The sequence below is a fragment of the Syngnathus leptorhynchus genome, chromosome 14 (assembly GCF_054491065.1).
Source record: "Syngnathus leptorhynchus isolate UIUO chromosome 14, UIUO_Slep, whole genome shotgun sequence".
NCBI classification, from domain to species: domain Eukaryota; kingdom Metazoa; phylum Chordata; class Actinopteri; order Syngnathiformes; family Syngnathidae; genus Syngnathus; species Syngnathus leptorhynchus.
In genome coordinates, this window is record NC_141208.1 from 350,062 (window position 1) to 369,682 (window position 19,621).

Consider the following 19,621-nt stretch of genomic DNA (forward strand, 5'->3'; position numbering starts at 1 on the left):
CGTGACACCACATGGTGAGGAGGAAAAGACACCGGTGCACATGCAGAAAACACCATCACAATACCACCACCTTTAACGTCATTCTGTGCTGAAATCAAAGGGAAATAAATGTTTGTGAAGCGCTCAGCTCCCACACGTGCTCTGGTCTGGTCAGGTTTGGCAGCCTAGGGATTACGTGGCCACGAACGACGGTGGCACGGCCAGACTCCGCTTGTCATCTTGCCTGGCATCGGCGCGATCATTCGTGACAAGGTCAGACGGGCAACGCTGTAAACGTGCGTGTCGTACTAGTTCGACTGAGGCCAGCTGCTGTTAAGATTGGGTGCTATGGCTGTCTGGGTAAACAGGAAATAGTTGCTCTGTTAAGATTAAGCTTAGCCACACTGCCCATAGCCCGGCCGCCGAGCAGCGCCAGCTGCTGCGGCGGCGGCTGTGGGCAAGAGGGCGGGCGCTAGGGAGGGAGGGAAGGAAGGCTGCCTCAAAGGCCAGCCAGGTGGAGGCCATGCCACTGTGAAACGTATTTAAAAAAAGGATGGCTGTGTGTATTCAAACATTTGTGTCTAGGCTTGATAAATTGTGTGTGACATTTCGGCAAAGACACGCGACCACCTTTTTGCGGGGGATAAATAACATTTCTCAGTTTTGGTGATGGATAGGACTTTTAGATGTGTGGATTATCCAAATATAAATACACTTTCAATGTGTCACTATGAGCAAACGATCAATCCGTTTATGTGATGGAATCACTTCTTTGCCATTGTGTTACCTTCTCAAATTGGCGAGCTGCCCGAGCCACTGCTCTGGCAGAGGTTTGAAAGGGGCAGCAGAAGGAAGCGGAGTCGATGAGCCCCCGCCGGGGGTCGTGACCTCCGCTCCGGTAGGCCGCATGCCGCTAGGCGCCCGGGTCGTCAGGCCACACACCTTGTCTACCTGCGGGGAACGCAGAGAAAACACACTTGTTAGGCTAAGAAAACACAGAACGGCGGGGGGACTGCTGCGGGTGACTTCCATAAAGCAGCTGACACCTGCTCACTTGAGAGCACACAACTTAAGGTGAATTCGAGGACCTCCCTTTTCAAATGTTGCGCAACACTGAGTCTAAAAAGACAAACAAAAAGCAGTCAAGGAGAGTCGGCGCACGTGCTGACAGTAAAATGTAAAACATTCCACTAGCACGTGGAGGTGCGTGAGCAGTTGGCAGTCAATGATCTCAAGAGGGCTATTAAAGACAGGGGGGGGTTCATCAGGGTCAATGAAAATGGGTCGGAATTGTTGCTCCAAACCAAAATCCATGACATCTCATCGGCTTAAAAGCCTCCGGATAACATTATTCACTGCTCCCCAATTAGTCCGAAAGACAGTCTAATGATTCAGAGACGCCTTACCACGGACTAGTGGGTGAATGCTGACAGAGGTGATCCATCCCTTTTAGCTGAGCCAATCTCACTGTACCCAATTAGGGTCACGGCCATGCACGTCAACCAATCGATAACCACCGAGAACTGTGTGGAATTGTCATTTCAACTTAAATCTCCTCTTTTTATCGTTTTGTTATTTTTTACTTTTTTATTCTACTTAAATGGTCAGAAAAGATCATCCTGCTTCTTTCAAGACTTGATTATCTTGCATATTAAAAGCTATTTTTAGGTACTATGAGGATGAAAACACTCTCTACATTTTAAGATGACTGTCCAACAACAAAAGTAGGTCAAGTGTGGTTTCATAAGTCAAATTTGCTTCATTGAATTGAAGTTGAAAAAATACTCCTTTCAAGACTGCTGTCGACATGGGCCTAATATTATTTTTCAAAATCTTGTCAAGTCAAACTTGGCAGACCATTTGGACTTTTTTTGGAAGTCTTATTTTTCCTCAGTTTAACTGTTGTTGTTTTTTTCAAATTTCCAGTGGAATTTTTGCAGTGTGTGTGGAAATCAACATAATGTTGAGCGACTTACTATACCGTGTTGCATTTTATTCTCACGTGTCTTTTTACTCCACTTCGGTCTTAAATCCTCTCGCTAGGCAGACGCAGGGCACGGGTAACGTTGTTTTATTGCATTAACCTTAACCCCTAGCGGAGCCATAAAACACTCGCATGTGCTGGAAGGGCTCCCAGCCGCACATGCGAGTGCCACACGTGTTCATGAAAACATTCCAGAAATGCACATACATGCACATTGCATTGCATAGCAGCAGCCAGAATAGATAGAGCATAGCAACTGCCAAGAGCCAAGCACTCGCTTGCCTGGAAATAATCGGACAGTTTCCTCATCGGCAGGTATGAAAACGGGATCATGGATTGGTGTGCACTGACCCGATGGGGGACACTGTTTATGTCTCCCAAGAATTTTAGCAGACAAAAGGCAATATTTCAGATCCCTCATCTAATCCATATCGTTTCTCATAGTGTGACACTTTGCTATTCTTCGAGACAAAAAGGTAAACATTGCGAGAAAATATCAACGTCAACAGGAGGTCATTCCAGTGCAAGGAGGCTCGGGGCTTTTGGTGGAGCAAGAGATGGGTCAAAGCCTGGGCGAGCAAAAGAAAAAAACAAATCCCTCGTTCTGGGGAACACAGTCTCTCTTGACTACATAATCCAGACGACCGGTGGAGCGACGGCTTGAATTACGAGCGGGACGAGAACCCGACTATCAATCAATTATCTCTTGAGCCGACGATAGCGTGAGAAGGAAGTTCCTCACGCGGGTGACGCTCGAGCACGCTCACTGGTGTCGGCCCACCTGTTGGTCCAACCTTTCAGCTATTTTCTGGAACATTCCTCATATGATTGCCTGAGGACAGTGACCGATGAAAAGGATGGAAACACGATGCTCATATTCATACGGACATGTAGGACGCATGTCGTACGGGACGAGTATACACTCAGCACAATGCTTTTGGACTAAGGTGTCAAAGTATCGGTGTCTCTTAAGTGTATCATCGCGTTGTGTAAGAAGAGAAGAGAATGAGCTACAGCTAGCCTAGCCTAGCTTATCCCAGGGCAGGGAAGGGCAGGCCAGGGCAGGGCAGGGCAGGGCAAGGCAGGGCAGGGCAGGGCAGGGCAGGGCAGGGCAGGGCAGGGCAGGGCAGGGCAGGGCAGGGCAGGGCAGGGCAGGGCAGGGCAGGGCCATCCCTCCTCTGTGGGAGTATTGGTTTACAATGGCGGTCTTGCCGTCCTAGTTTATTTATCAAGGGATTACCCAGTAAATCTGAGGGAACTTTCTCAGCCCCTTCTTGCAAAATGCACGGAGCACTCTGGGACGGACGGTTGTTTGGCCAGAAACAACTGCCCACTCTTTTCCCAAAGCTTTCAAAACACTGAAAAGAGATGTATATCACGATAGACGGTATCATTTATTTGAAATGAGAATAAGAGTTGTGAAGCGGAATCTTCTAATATTAGCAGGTCCTGAACTTTGTTAAAAAACAACAACGCCATCTTAGCGGCGCTTTGGGAGTTGAATATAGCTCTGATGGAACGTCATTACAGAGACAAACTCCCTGAAGGAAACATCAGAGTACAAACACTGCTGCTGTTGCAGTTTGCAAAATGACTCCCAAATGTTATTTATTTGTCCCCACATCGCTGTTTCATAAATTTGACATTGATAGTGTAAAAACAAGACCAAACATCATTTTTTTGGGAAGGTTAATTTGTGTTTTTCTTGGCTGTTTGGGAACAAAAAAAGAAAGCTGAGCAATGAAAGAAAAGTGGAAGCTTTTACATTTCTTTCAAAGCGACTTGCTCGGATTAAGGAATGTAAACATGTCTCCCGGTGACAAACCGCTACCTTTGAGTCGTCCAAGTTGCTCTCGGCAAATAACAACGTCAAAACAAAACGTATTCGCAAAAGCATCGAAATGCATGATGAAACACTTCTTCGTTAGCTGATTGGCAGAAAAGGGAGATTCAGACTCCGGAGAATCTCCATGAGACATGAAGCCACATAGTGAGCAGCTGACATGTATATCATGTATAACTCAGATGGAAAGAGAAGAGTAACAACACTGTCCGCCTATTCCTTCATCTCAGAGTTGACACATTCTCCCAATCCATAATCTCTGTCAGGTATGATGGGCACTCAGACCATGTTTCTTCTCAACACCAAGAAACAGTAAGACTACTTCCCACAAGTGTAAATCACACTTATTAGTATGATAAGGTTGTTGTCTTTAACATTATTTCTTTTATCAAGATAGAAGCAGTCAGTTTATTATTTTAGCCTGATTGTACTAGTAATAAATTGAAAGTACATAACAATGGCGCTCAACTCCAAAATAGTGTTTTGTGTTTGTTCAACAGTTATATTATGACCATTGTGTATATTAGACAGTATACTTGAAAAGCCATGCTGTTAATGACTTTGTTCAGTCTTCATCATCGACATCGTTCCTATCTATGATGAACAAATCACTAGCTAATTGTGAGAGCTTTCCTCTTGGCCGCTCCCAAAAAAGCCTTGGACCTGTTTGTATGATTTACGTTCATGACCTCACCTTCCATCATCATTTTCTCCCAAGAGTTCTATGCCATTATATTTCCATTTCTTTGGGCCCAACTCATGTCGTCTTAATTTTGCACTTTGTAAGCTACGTCAATCGGCCCGTCAGCCAGCAAACACTCCCCGCCCCCTCCCAGCCTCCTTGTGATTTTCGTCTTGCATTCGAATGAGGTCATTGCTAATTAAAAAGAGACTCAGAGCCTAATATATCACAGGGACAAGTCCTTGAGATCTAAATCACTAGGGGGGAACGCTTTTCTCGCTCCACTTTGAGGGTTCAGAGCACAGCGAAGAGAGCCAGCGACCACACCCAGCCTCAAACTGGGGTTCAAGCGGGGTACCAAACACGCAAAGGGAACACAGCGGCGGCAACGGCGGTGGGCCAGGTTCCTTGGTACGGCCGGCTGATTGTAGCCTTAATCACAGACAGCATTGAAAGCGCATTTGCCTCTTGATTGTGCCCCCATAACTATTTGAATGGTAACATTTTCCCCCCATCTTTAAGTAGATAATCAGGAGAATTACAGGCACAAAGCGTGGAAAAACATCTCGATCATTCTAACAAGGTGGTCAATAGACAGAATAAGGTCCAATGAGTTCCTTGTGTCTGTCTGGGATACAGTGGAGGCTATGAAGAGCATGTGGATTGAGGGAGGAATTTCTGTGTCCATTTGAAGCTGCCCAGTGAAGCAGCAATTACCATTAAAATGCTAACACAGATGAGGTAGGCATCCATGAAAGTGTCACAGCTGTAGCCACAGCTGCACAGCATTACGACGACTCGTGGAGATTTCAGGCTGCCCCGACATCTGGCCCATGGTCACCAAGCTACGTATCTCGTGCTGCTGCTGCGGTCTTGGAGACACACACAGGGACGGACGGACGGAGGGAGGGAGGGACGGATGGATGGCTGATCTCGTTGGCATTAAAATGGAATAAATTAAATGGACGTGATGTCATCCATCTTCCTCTGTCAACATTTAAAATAAATAAATCAAATAAAAAAGATCAAGCCATTCTCACCACTCTCAACTGCTGAGCACACAGAAAACCCTCCCGTACCTCCACAAATGAGTCCGGCATTCAGTCGTTCTGACTTTTCTGTATGTTTTCAGCAGTTATCTGTAAAACATGGCTCATATTCAGAAAGAAATCTCTGAATTCACCAATACATATCTGGACTATGATTTCTTGTGTGACGCGATTTCAGCATTTTGATTCATGGTTCACAGAGAGAAACCATGTCCTGTGGACCACCGCCTTATGTTCTGCTCCAAATGTAATGGCTCGCCATTAAATCATGTGGTGATTGCTTGGTTAGGAACCATAAAGACGACATGTGGGATTTCTTTTTTGTGGTGTTGGAGGCTACTTTATATTGTCAGCATATTATACTCCCCAAGCACCAAAAGGAAGAGCGGAGAAGAAAAAAAAAGATATGTGAGGCTGTCTGAGCGAAGGCTACACCCACTGTCATTAGCTAATGGAGCCTGAGGCTTAGACAGAATGCCAATGGCGCATACAACTTATAAAGATGAGTATAGACTGGCCGGGAGAATATTTTGCAGCGGTGAGCCTTGTCTGGACAGCAATTCGGTTACGTTACTCCAAACCAGATCAACATTATGCATAGTGTACATTAAACGCTGCCAATAAAGCAAAGAAAAGACATTTTTCGATGAAGCAGTATGTTTGCACTTTCTAAAAGTGAAACCATGGCGACCTGTACCTTTGAGCCATTATTTCCATTCTTTCGACCCTCAAGCTACATACACATGCTCCAATGAGAAGCTGGGGAAAAAGAAAGAAGGCTAGGATCGGAAAGATACATCGTCAATAGTGAACCACGGAGTCTATTGAAAGGACGCTGAGAGACAGAGACATAGACAAAGCGCTTCAGTAAATATCTTGCCTGATCAGTCAAGCAATCCCTATTCAAATTCAAGGCCTCATTCATTGAAACGTGATCGTAATACCGTCTGACTTTGGAATTGAAACCGCAATTCAAAGTTTCGATGCGAACGTCCGACTGAAATAGAAGTAGCGGGAAAATCCCCCCTTCTCCCGCTATATTGTTGTTACTCGTTAGAGTGTCTCATTTGGGCTGACGCATTTAATGCTGCTTCGCAAGAGCGACGCCAGAGCCGACTCATTTTGTAATGGAAAAGCCACCACCCCAAACGAACGCAAGTAAAGCCCAGTCCAGCTGTGCCGAGCACTTCACATTGGAAAAAGGATCTTATACCAAAAAAAAAAATGGCCACGCAGAACGGAAGTGGAGAAGGCCACAGAGAGGACCACCGAGGCTCGGAGACATTGTTTTCACAAAGGTCCCAAAGTTGGAGGAGGTTCTTTCTGTTTCTCCTCATGATGTCATCTTAACATAATCCAACCACAGGCTCCCCTAGAATCCATAACCACTCCTTTTGACCCATACTCATGTTCCATCGCAACATGAGCAGTAATAATATTGCCACGCTGCATAGCCATCAATAACTGCCTTTCAGTCTTTTGCTACGTGTGTGTGTGTGTGTGTGTGTGTGTGTGCGCAGTATCAGTCTAGTGGTCCAAGTTACAGTATAGTGCGGAGTCTGTGTTGTATGCAGCACTTTAAGTGGCAGAGAGCAACCGCAAAAGAGCTCGGGGATAACATCCCGCTCGAAAACCACACAGTCGCAAGAATTCACTGAACTTTCTATCATATTCTGACTTTGGTAAATAAATCATGTATTCTATGCGCTTGGCTTGTAAAAGATATACCTTACAAAAGTAAACAGTAGGTCCGATCACTTTATTGACTTTGCGTTAAGATGCGAATGATAATGTGCATAGCATCGGAAGAAATCGGCCGTTAAGTGGGAGGTGTGGAGGTGAAGGTGGAGACGCTGACACAGTAGTTAGACTTCACAGTTTCCCTTGACAGGTCCCCGAGGTTTTAGTCAAACATTGGGATTTGAAAAAGGCCACCGGTAACACGGCTCCTACATTTCTCTGCGCATTCCGTCTCTTGGAATTGTCCAAATTCTTTCATGTCAGCTTATTCTTTTTTTTTGGTACTCATTTATAAAAACAAAGCGGAGATCTTTTGTTTTTCATCAAATGGAGACATTTGCAAATGTCCGCTTTTAGTTCAGGAAATAATAACCCACCGCACCGCACCGGTAACTCAATCAGTTTCGAAAAGTTCAAGTGCAACATTAACATCCCTGTGGTGTGTTATTGTTGAATTTTTGTTTTGCTGTTTTTAATGGCAAAAAGATACCACGTAAAAAGCAGTCAATGTCGAAAGGTGCGTTTTGTATGAAATTTCCTCCGATGAATCGATGGAATCATCTATAGAATAATCAATCTTAAAAATATTTGACAGTGACAGCCCTAGTTGACATCGGTGTGTTATTGTTCCATAAAATCCATTGTATTGACAAATCAAACAATTCACAAATGCTTCATGAAACAGAGCAGAAAAGTGGGCTTACTTTACAAGTGAGTGAAATCTATTTATTTTGCACTTCTGCTTCTTGCAGCATTCCAAGATGCAGAACATATTATTGGAGAATCCTAACAGGGTGTGTGTCATTTTAAGAAGAACTGGCAAAGTAGACGGTAATTCAGTAAGGAGGAGGGAGGGCGGGCTTGACGCCAGAGCGGGGAAAATGGGAGCCACCGGTATCCGATTGGGAACACATTCTTTTCTGGCATCGATTCTCAAGGCCGCTTTCCAGATGACTGCCTCGAATTTATACGGCCTGCTTCAAACCTGTTTCATACTGCAGCACATTTGTTCCTGTGCTTGGCAACCCGCTCGGACCGCCGTTCCTTAAGAGAAGGCAAACAAAAATGTCTTTCTCTTTATGTCGTCGCTATGTTAGCGCTGTACGTCCATCGTCTTTCGTCTGCACGTCCAGCCAATATGGTGTTGAATTTGTGACGATCTGTCACGTTCTTACCAGAACCTTCCTCTGGAATTCTCTTCGATGTGCAACTGCGATGATCAAACTCATAGAGTTCTCCCACATCTCAACAATTTGAATTCAGATCTGTCTGCCCAATATTACAAGGTAGATGTAATTCATTTCAGCTTTGGTTGAAATGTCACATATTTGTTGGATTGCAAAATGGAACATAACACCTATAATGAGCCCTTCCTTATGTTGATTCAGTGCACAATAATACTAGCCAGGGACTTTGAATCCAAGGCAAATTCTTCAACAAAAGCACAATTTTCTCTCTGTCTGGCAGTCTTCCGTTCAACTTTTGAGACTTGTAATAAGTCACAATCCAAGTCTATGACTGCATCATAGTATATGACACGCATCAGCCAAACAAATCCCACTTCATTGGATTCCATTAAGAGAGCTACAATTTTCGCCTTTTCGTTGCCTAGCTCGTTTGGAAAGTCTCCCCCCCCCCCCCCCCCCTTAACCTCAACTCCGTCCGTCTGCCGTTATTTGGAGCTGGCTTTGCGTTTTCTTCTCAGTATAAACAATATTTCTGTGTGAATAATTTGCGCAAGCATTAATGCAGTGCTCTTTGTTGCGTGGGTGGAAATAAATAGCTCCTAACCCACAAGTAGCCTTCAATCCCCTTCCAATCAATACATGACGCGGTGCCAAAGTACTATATGAGGTTGGGGATCACTTACCGTGGCCGTGACCAGCGGACCGTGAAACTGCGCGTAGAGCAAGGCCTCGTTCACGTGGTCCCGTACTCCCAGCAACGCCAGTTCCAGGCTGTGGTGGCCCACCATGGCGTGGGTCAGCTGTTCCAACAAGTCGCTATACCTCCTCCAAGGCCGATCCAGCTCGGACATACTGGCTAAGCAGCCGCGCATGACATTGAGACAATAGCCCACGCAGGGTTTGATGAGCGTCAAGCCTCTGCAATGGGAGCAGTAAACCATCTTCACCAGAGCCTTCACACAGTCTTTGGTCAAAGCCACGTGTTCAGTGGCGTTCAGCACCTCCAGGCCTTTGTCCAGGAACAGGCCCAATTGCCGCCCCACGCTTATGGCCTCCGATAGCTCCTTGACCATGACGGCAGGATGCGGGCCGAAAGGGTTGACGTCTTGTCTGATCATACGGAGGCAGTCCGCCATTTCCGTGTCCCCCGCCACGCTGCCCACCGTGCCCGGGTTGATGAGTCGCGTATAGACCAGGGGGAAGAGGTGATTAAAAAAATGGTGGACCGTCGTCTCCACTGACACGTTGGCCCCCCGGAGATAAAGGGAGAGTGAGGAGAAGAGTTTGTTCACGTGGGGCAAAGCTTGACGAGAAAGCGGGGCGTAGGTCTCTTCCAGCAGAGAACTCAGGTGTCCTTGTGAGAAGGAGAGCAGGTACTGGAACATGTCTACAAAAGAGAAATGCAAGGGAAAAATCATCTCAAGTGCAAACTTAGGTATCCAAAACCTGGCCTCCCTCCAAAGAACTAAGCTTAACGATAGTTAGCGTTGCAAAACCAGCGCCAATTTGATGGGGATATCATTTTTTTCATGAGGGATGTCATCGCCCCAATACGTAAGGAGACCAAGTGAGACAGAAATATAGACTCAAAACAGTCCTCTTAGACTCGACCACTAATCACGCTGAGCCTAACCAACGATGACCGTTGACCTCGACGATTGTCATTTTCCAAACTGAGGGCTTGTTATGTCTAAAAGTGTTGCGTGCGGATGCTACGGGCTAATATGTTTGTTATGTGCTCGTGAATATTATTGTGAATTTCCACATCATTCTGGAATGTAAGAGATTAGGAAGCTTTTGTCTTGATAAGACATGAATTGTCCTTAGCAATAATGGTGCCTTGTTGGACGTTGTTCAATTCGAGCCGGACTTTAAATGACAACACGGGGCGAACGTCGTGCGGTATGATTCGATTTGACCTCTTTACGTTTCAGTAGATAGCAGGCAGACGCACGTGTCCCTACCCTACAATGGGCAACTTTTGGGACAGCTGCCTCAAACTGCGGGGCGAATGCTCATCGGTTTAGATGCCATATGAAAGCAATACATGCTCGACTTACGGGGCACATCTGTCGCCCGCAGCGAAAACACTACTTCACTATTCCCCCTCTTCATGCATTAGTTAGTAAATACAAATGGCCTCGGGCTGTTGAATTTTTTTTTGTATATATAAATGTGGAGCGGGATTTCATTTGACGTAATTCTATAGAGTGTTTTTTTCTGAGCAATGCCAACTGTGCCTCACTTCCAGCATCCCTGGAAGTCCCAATGAAATGAAGCCAGCGTGCGAGTGGAACAATGAAGGTCTATGTTTGGACTTTGTTAGTGGTGGCTGTGCCCCCAATTTGTCTACAGTGAGGGACAAATGGTGGAGACTTGCTAACACTACTTCACCTGGTGTTGGTGTCTTGAATAAATATCGTAAAAGTCACCCTGACCAGACTGTAGACAGATTGTTAGACTTTGAAAATTTAACTTGGTACTATCACAAAACAAAACAAAAAATGTGACTGGTTGGTGGAAAAAACATCACTGTTTTCACATGAGCAATAATTGCCAAATGATATCATTGTTATCCTACGGATGATTGGGTTGTTGACTGTGAGGCTTGTCTGCGGGTTATAGCCATCATCAAAATACGTATCACCATATCACTCCAGGCAGTTCACCGCAGGGCAGGCAGGGATAATCACAGATAGTTTGTAAAAATGTGGTTTCAGTTCAGCTTGGGGTCTTTCCGCTTCTCGGAGCGGGCACCCACTGCTGTGAGGTCTGTCTGCTTGCTTGCTGTCAACCCGGGCCACGAGGCTCCACCGGGCTCCACCGGGCTCCATCAGCCTCCACGAGCCTCCACGAGCACAAAAGACAACCATACCACAAGATATACCCGCCGACTCAAATTCCACATGATGATATCAATGTTGGCCCGAAGTTACCATGTTAGCAGATATCATGTTCTACTGTTGCTCTGTCCAGTGTACGTCGAAGGAAATCGCTTTGATTGAATCTGGTTGTGTGTCGGCGCGTCCGTGTCGCAATGTGGGAGGCAGTGATGTATGTTATTGTGGCCTGTTGCGACACTTAATATCAATCATGAGGGAGTGGTTATTCTGTCCACCGGGACGTGGCTTGGATGGCAGAGATCAAAAGGGCACGAGTACAAGAAAGATGCCAGAGCAGTAGTGACGATATGTCCTCGAGCATGGCACTGAATCTCAAGATCTGCTCAGGCAGGCGTGCGGTCATGCAGCCCCCCCCGTCAGTCTCTCAAAGTTGGACAGAAATTCTTGTCTCTAAACTGACTCACTTTTCAATCGAGGACGACTTATCCGAGGCAGCCAGCGCACGGTGAAAGTTGTGACTCTCGGGCGGTCTGTGCTAATTGTTGGCCGTTAGCGTTGATCAACCGTCAATTAAAGACCAATTCCAATATAGAAAATGACAGTCCCCAAAACAAAAAACAACTCAAATATTCCCACAGGGAGTTTGAATGCTGTAGAAGGCAAGAGAGAAGACATTTTGAAAATCCATCTGGATTCATGAGGCCCCCGGGGTCGGCGCACTTCTCCATCTTTCCGCTTGCGTTTCTTCCAACGTCCTCTGAATATGGACATGACAAAAGTCCACCTTTGTGAATACAAACCAGGGTGAAAGGAAACACCGAATCTCTTGATACATCATTTTCAGCTTTTCTCTGTTCTTTATCAAAGGCTCTCCCACGCTCATGCTGAGTCAGCGCCGCCGCCGCCGCCGCCTCGACTGTGATAAATCAAACAATTGCTGTGGGTTTCTCTGCACTTCGGGAAACCGAGTGAGAACAAAACACAAGAAACCAAGAAAGGCAGCTTTGAAGACTCAACTCTCCACCACAGAAAGAGCCTGAATCCAATTTTGACCTCACCTCACACACACTGCAGGGGCTGAGCATCATTACTGTGTCACATTCTCCCATTAGGATTTTGAAATCGGGCCAAAGAATAGCAGCTTCAGAGCTTCATACTTTCTAGGATAACTTTGCAGGAAGGATCCCAAAGAGTTGATGGCTTTGGAAAACTTTCACCGGGGCGAACCGGCGACAAGTTTTCATCATCAAAAAGGCAACTTCACATTCTGCGTGGTACCGACCGCTAAACTATCATTAAGCAGAGGCTCTCTCTATAATATCAAAGTCAAAAGCAAAAATGGCAGTTGTCTGACTCCAGCCAGAAGTATAGTGTTACCTCGCTTTGCAACGCAGTGGTCTTCTGAGGCATTTTGGTATTGTGAAAGATGAGTGTAAGCATGTGTGAGTTGAACTGAGCAGAATTGTTAGAGCGTGAGGGAGCCACGGCTTGCCAAAAGCCAGCACAGACATGCGGCACCAGACAGCCTAGCACTGCACTGCACCGCACGGACACAGGCGGGCGGGCGGGCGGGCGGGCGGGCGGGCGGGCGGGCGGGCGGGCGGGCGGGCAGGCAGCCACGCAGGCAGCCACGCAGGCAGCCACGCAGGCAGGCAGGCAGGCAGGCAGGCAGGCAGCCACGCAGGCAGGGCTCGCACAGGCACAGCCCGATTATACAGTGTAAAGAATAGCATTCCCTGAAGAGAATGAACTATTTCACAGTCTCCGCCATCTGAATTCATTTCGCCAAAATGAATCCTGTCAGTCAGGCAGCGTGCAAGTTTCCGTATTGACTTTCAGAGATGGCACGCACGTGTATAGAAGATAATCCAAGCAGATAACAAATGAACAGTAACTCAAGGGAAAATTCAGCTTGAGATGTGGACATGATTTGTTTTGTGAGTGGAAAATGCCCTTTGCTTGAAAATGAACAGAAATCTGGAACTAATGACTGTGATCATTCATATTTGCCATATTTTTAGTTACTGCACAGCAAAGCGCGAGCAAGGCGGCTCTTGATCTTGGGATCTGTTTTAAATGAAAGCGTTTCCATGGATAGAACTGTCATCATGTGTTAGCAAGTTTTTTATTCAGAAAGTTGGAACCTGAAACTGCAGTTTCTTTCCAATTTGAATCTTTTTAAAGGCTGAGCAAAATAAAAGCTACCCTCCATTATACGATTGCTTTTTCTACGACTTTTACCACGAATGTAAACATTGAAAACATTACACACTTGTATAACATTTGACCTTTTGATCACAAGTGACACGCATATGGCAGTTAGCCACTTGGCAACTAACAGTTAATGGCAAGCTTATTGGAGACTTATGTGAGATGTTAACCGAGCAGTCTAAACCTTCAACTTAAAAAAGAAAAAACAAAAACCCAGACAGAATCAACAAAACCAATTCTCCGGAGTCCTATAAATAACACAATGGAAATGAAAACAAACAAAATAAAACAAGTGTTGGGAACAACTTAAAAGAAGCAACACAGCACTAAACAAGCACAGTTATGAATCCCTTGATGCTGCTTAAAAAGACATTTCGTAAAGTGCAGATGACGGTTCAATATGAAATGTATACGGCAGTTATAGCAGGATACACACATCCTAATTGTACACATCTTAACTCATTTTCAAAAAGGAACACACCCGAAAAATGCTGTCCCGATGTGCACTCACAAAATGACCGGAGCGTACTATAGCCGATATTGCTTTAGACAATAGTTCTAAAAAGTGCCATCTGTTAGTTACGAGTCACAACAAACGATGACTTATTTGCTATTTGATCAGTTATTTTGCTCTGCCAACACAAATAGCAATGACGTAAGGCGTGGAGCTCGGAGATGCTGACTTGCCAAAGCCTCATCGACATAGATTGAGAAAAATGAGACAAATGAACTTTGTTTTCCTATTACACTTTCCAAGAGCAAACGGGTTGATTAGATGACTTCATGTCGACAACGTTGTTTAGTCCAGCAAAGTTGATGTCGTCCGTACATGTTAAATGACAAGCGCGCCCTCCCTCGTTAGTTATGCTATCATGTCGGCCAAAAATGCGCTTCTGTCTGACAACCTGTAGTAATGCTTGCTAACCACGGGCCGGTCGTTAATGGTTCAAACTCGTGTGAGGTCAAAAGTAAAGTTGAAATCTGCTGTCGTACTATATATCATCAGTAAAAGAATGATTTGCTCGGTCAGAAAACTGTTGTATAAATAACGATATCTCCACCGAAAACCGCGAGCCTTTTCTCAAAGCAGATGTCTGTCGTAAAACCAAGGCTGACCTATGAGAGACAGCGTGGTGCCGTGAGGGAGCCGGACCACCGCAAAAGAGAGAAAAAAAAAAAGAGATATAAAATCGCAGAAGCTAGGGTACCTGTCTGCTTGCTGGATCGAAAATATTTGACAAACAGGCTAACAAACTCCAAATGGAGGAATTGAAGGAATTCAATCTTGGAGCTACCATTGGAACGTGATGATGATAATAATCATTTCACATTGTGGCATTAACACGGAGCAGCCCCAATGACTTTTTCACAAGGCCCCAATATACTAACGAGCGGTGCAGGTTTTCAGCACGTGCTTCTGTATTTTTAAATCAGATCTGTGATGTGCGTGGATAGGATTGCACGTGCGCCGCAATGCAATAATGAGGTAGGAGACACCCATCTAATGCCACAGAGGCTGCTGCTGCTGCTGTACGTCATTCCCCTCTTGGCAAACAGCCGCAATTGGTCATCGCCTCGCATCTTCTCAGGAAAAAGCACCTTAATCCCTGTCGCCGGCTTTGGTTTCAGACAGGTCACCACGCACATATGCGGGCGGCATAGTGACATGTGTGTGGATTACATAGGCCCGTTTGAATGAGCAAAAAACACAGGACAGAGAAACATCTCTCACCCGGCACCGCGCGGCTTAGGTTTCCACCCAGCGCCGGCAAAGCGTTTAATGGTGATGAACTATTAATAAGATAAAGAATCAGTCTGTTGACTCTTGCGCAGCCAAGCACAACGTTTACAGTCTAAAAGCAGGAGCGTGACTCATTCGCCCGACGTCGGCCATGTTTGCGTAACCTGTGAGAGGTGCCGCACTGACAAACGTGGCTTCCTTTGAAAACTGACCAATTTGATGGCAAATGTCTATTCTAAGAAATGATTTCTATTCACTTGTGATGTTTTATCCAGACAGGAAGTGGAAGTGAAAGATGCCCTAAAGTTGTGAGAATCTCCCCCCCATCAGTATTATTGTCATGAAAAATGAAACCCACCAAAGATAAACAATTCCACAAATGCCAGAGCATATTCAGGGTACACTGCCCATTTGAGGGAGCATCATTGATATCCGCACTGGCCAGAGAGCGGAAACATGATCCAAGGCCGGTCGACGAGCAGACGAGAGAGGGACGCTGGCAGAGTAGACGGTGGGGCTGAGGAGGGAGCCCGGCCCGGCCAGCTTGGGGGCAGACTGTCGACTGACTGACCGACGGCACCCCTGGTCAAGCATTAGGAAGGCCAGGGGTCGACTGTAACCCCTGGTTTCTCTCAACTTTATCGCTGTATAAATCGCAGTGACGTTTCTGATAAGGTGCTGCACGCGTCGCACACGGTGACCAATGCAATGGAATGAAAACGCACACTGAGCCATCTGGAAGCTCTGTCGTCACTTAGCCCGAGTGGAGATTTGTCTCGATGTATCATATAAAAGTCGCGGTTCTCCAACCTTTTTGCAAATGTGAACTTGTCATCTGGTCACTGCCTGTCACTGTACTGTACGTCACTGGCATGGATCGACAAATCAATAATAAACTGTCCGAACAATGAAGCAAAACGAGATTTTTTCAATTGTCCCGCTAGACAAGTTGTCCTCAATGTGAACAGTCAAAGTGATGTCACTCTTAAATAACATGGCAAAGCTTTAGTAGCAATCCAACTCAAAGGTCGTCAGTGGTCTCTCTTTGGCGTCAGGAGCCTGAGGACATAAAGCAAAGAAAGGTCATCAGTCGCCTCTCCCAGGCGCCGGGAGCTTTAGGGCATAAAGCAAGGACACAAAAGACTTGAATCCCGAGACAATATAAAACGCTGCTTGGTGTACTGCATTGCAAAACGTAATTCTTTCAAATGAAAATGTGCTTTTCTGGAGCTGAGAGCAGCTGACGCTTGACCAAAATGCATTCTACCATTGTGCACAAGGCCATGAGGAGTAACCTGAAGAAGCCGTCCGTCTTCAGTCAGACACAACTAGCTCAAGCACGACATTTTTGAAAGACTGTAATCCACTTACTGCCTGATTTCATCATTCAGAGCTACGGACTGCAGAAAAAGACAAACTATCCGTCCAAGCGAGTGATTTATGACATTCGATTCCATGCAAAATCCAAACAGCTGCCAGCGGTTTATCATCCTACAAGTGAGTCATTGCAGCCCGAATTCAATCGATGGGCGGCATTTTCTCCCCACACACACACACACACACAGAAGAAAACCATCAATGCACGTGTTGTGATAAACAGACGGGTTGTTAAGGCGAAATTTGCCTCCAGATAGTACACTGAGACAAAGTGGGGGGAATATTTCCACTGGCAGAAGATTAACGCAAAACAGACCAGTGTGAAAGGACTCGGAGATGAAAGGGGATAATGAAGAATGTTCAAACCATCGAAGCAGGTGTGGCTCCCGTTTTCATTTTTCAACTTCATCCAGAAGCCCGGTCACAAAGGGGTCAATTATGGGCAACATTTTTCAAGAAAAATATATCAAATTGGATTTACTGGGTTCGATTCATTGCCATATTCAAAGCCTTTTTTTCCTCAAAGCAAAATTCAATCCAATAACCGAGACCTTATCTAAAGCGAGAAATCAAAATGTTTTCCCACAGTCTGCATTTCTCACATGAATTCGACTTCCTCCTTTGGAACATAATAGACTGGAGGATGAGTGAAGAAAGGCCACCGTGGGCACGGACGGACAGACGGACGGACAGACTCCTTAATGGTTTGCAAGGAGCCACAGAGGCGGGAAGACAGTGTGGGAGCACAAGAGTGTCCCATCTGGCCTGTAAAATGCAAAGTGAGTGGACTTGAATGGGCTGGCTGTTGACTGGGTGAGCAAGTGACCATGTGATGGATGGAAAACAGCCAACTTTGGGACTGCTGAAAGGACAGCACGAGTCAAGCTTCTCATTCCCTTCCGCTTGCCACGACTCCATGGATTCTTCTAGCAATTTGTTCAAGTCCAACATCAGTTCTCACAGGTTTTTGGCTTCTTTCACAAACCAGTCAAGTTGCTCTTGGAGCATTCCAAGCAGAAGGGAATGATTATGTAGTCATACACACATGCAAAACTACTGCATATCTCAGAGCTTAACAAATGAGCCTCCTCCTTCTGTGTCGGACGGAACACAGAGGGGAGAAGAAAAAAATCCAATCCGGACCAGTCAGCAGGGAGAAATCTCAAAAGCCAGACAAGCAGAGATCTGGTCATGGAGGGAGAAGTGACCCCATTGGGAAACCAATAAACATCCTGGACCTCGCACTTGTGGTCTCGATGGGATAACTGTCAGATTGTCACAGCTCTTGTGTACGGCGCATGTGTGTGTTGTGGCAAGATCAAGAACAATGAAATATTTCCCAGAAAGAAAAGATGATGTTAGCTCGCAATAAAAATGGCACATTTTCCTTCCAGTTTGAATAGATTTTCGGGATGTCTGCAGCGAGTGGCAGACGTCTCGTTAATCCAGGCATTTGAAAGTCCAATGACGCTCACCGAGGAGCTGAAGAAGGATGAAAGAGACAATAAAAACCATGAGATATTTGTGGAGAGGAAGATGGCTGAAGATTTATGCCTTCATTGTGTTGCCTGCATGCTTGGTGGATAACGCCAGTCCCTTTCAGCGTGCAAGCTGAAGAAGAAAGCCGTTGGCGTGGCGCCCCGTCTCGTTAAGATGGACAAAAGGGAGCGCGAGGCCTTGCAAATACCTGTTGAAACAACTTGTGCACGACTGTCATGCGCAAGCTCGGCCACTGGAGGCAGAATAACGGACGCAAATTGACTACTGCGGGTGACTCGGTAAGCTGCAGTAATATTAGTCGTCGATCAGCGAGGATAAAGAATATATGCCAGTAAACTTCAGCGTCATTAAACAGCTTGAAGCCTTCATTTTATTTTCAAACGGTGGCTTGTTGTGAAGTCGTGAGTTGAGTTTACTCCCACCATATAGCACTTGTTTTTTTGGTTTTTTTTGCTAGCATCTCAAAATGTAAAACATCTGCCAAATGACACCTCTTAAGTCAAGGCACCGTTGTATTTGTATTGTATGTACATGAAAAAAGAAACTACAGTGGGTTTAGTTATTAAAGCCAAACGCAATAAATGTCCAATTTACCATCAGGGCTCTAATACGCCAATTTTTTTCTCTCCTCCCACTTTGTTCCGATTTTTGAGGGGGTCTTTCTTAGGAAAAACAGAGGTGATTAGCAACGGTTGGCAACGGTGTGACTCCACAAGTTTGCTTCACCCCCCGAGCAGGCCGGAACCCTGCAAAGTCAGCCTGTTGTGATGTGTCATGTCTACTCAGGGGACCACGGAGGCGTAGCTACAACACAAACACGGCTGGGACACCAGCACATTCACCCTGAGATACGCAATGTATTCCTTCCTCTATTAGGTCCGTAAACACTTTTCTTCCCCACCCTGAGTGATTCAATGAGACGTGTAGGGATGGATTCCGGATATCCTCCCTAATTTGAGCATGAGCTCATGGTGCGGCGCGGCGCGGCGCGCTGTCCTCCTGTGACCGAGCGTCGGCCTCTAGAGCAATACCGGAAGAGCCGGTCAAAACATCTGCAAAGAAAAATACGAGCCGACATCGACAGAGGGTGGGAAATGATAGCGGGACAAGAGGATCCAATCGAAAAAGAGGAATATACGTCCCCCACCAGGTTGTAAAAGGGACTTTTGTTGTTTCATAGAAATGTCACCCCAGCAACTAATGGGAGAGTATTCAAGGAGCCAACTAGCGACTACATTGAGACCTTTAGGTCTCTTATGAAGCAGTGACTGGAGTGCCTACTTCACTAACTTTTTGTCTCTTACACTCTTGCCAGTAATGTCTCCCAGGACACACAGCCTGGAGAGTTCCTGGCTGATGAGACAAGGATCAGCTAATTATGTCGCCTGAGTGAGAAAGCGCACCGTCCTTGCCATTGTGTGTGTCTGTCTCTCTCTCTCACACACACACACACACACACACACACACACACACACACACACACAC

At 45.8% G+C, this 19,621-nt stretch overlaps 1 protein-coding gene across 3 annotated transcripts in view; it reads right to left on the bottom strand.

Moving 5' to 3' along the window:
- Positions 1-19,621, bottom strand: part of gpc5c (glypican 5c) — a 57,926-nt gene that overhangs the window by 29,668 nt on the left and 8,637 nt on the right. For 2 of the 3 annotated variants that reach the window (XM_085930980.1, XM_085930979.1), the window contains exons 3-4: positions 9,148-9,851; positions 767-930 (exon numbers count right to left, since the gene is read on the bottom strand). In XM_085930980.1, the coding sequence (XP_085787106.1) occupies positions 767-930; positions 9,148-9,851 (868 nt within the window). Of the gene's footprint in view, positions 1-766; positions 931-9,147; positions 9,852-11,771; positions 11,866-19,621 lie in introns of those variants that run through there. The other variant, XM_085930981.1, reaches the window with a different exon arrangement.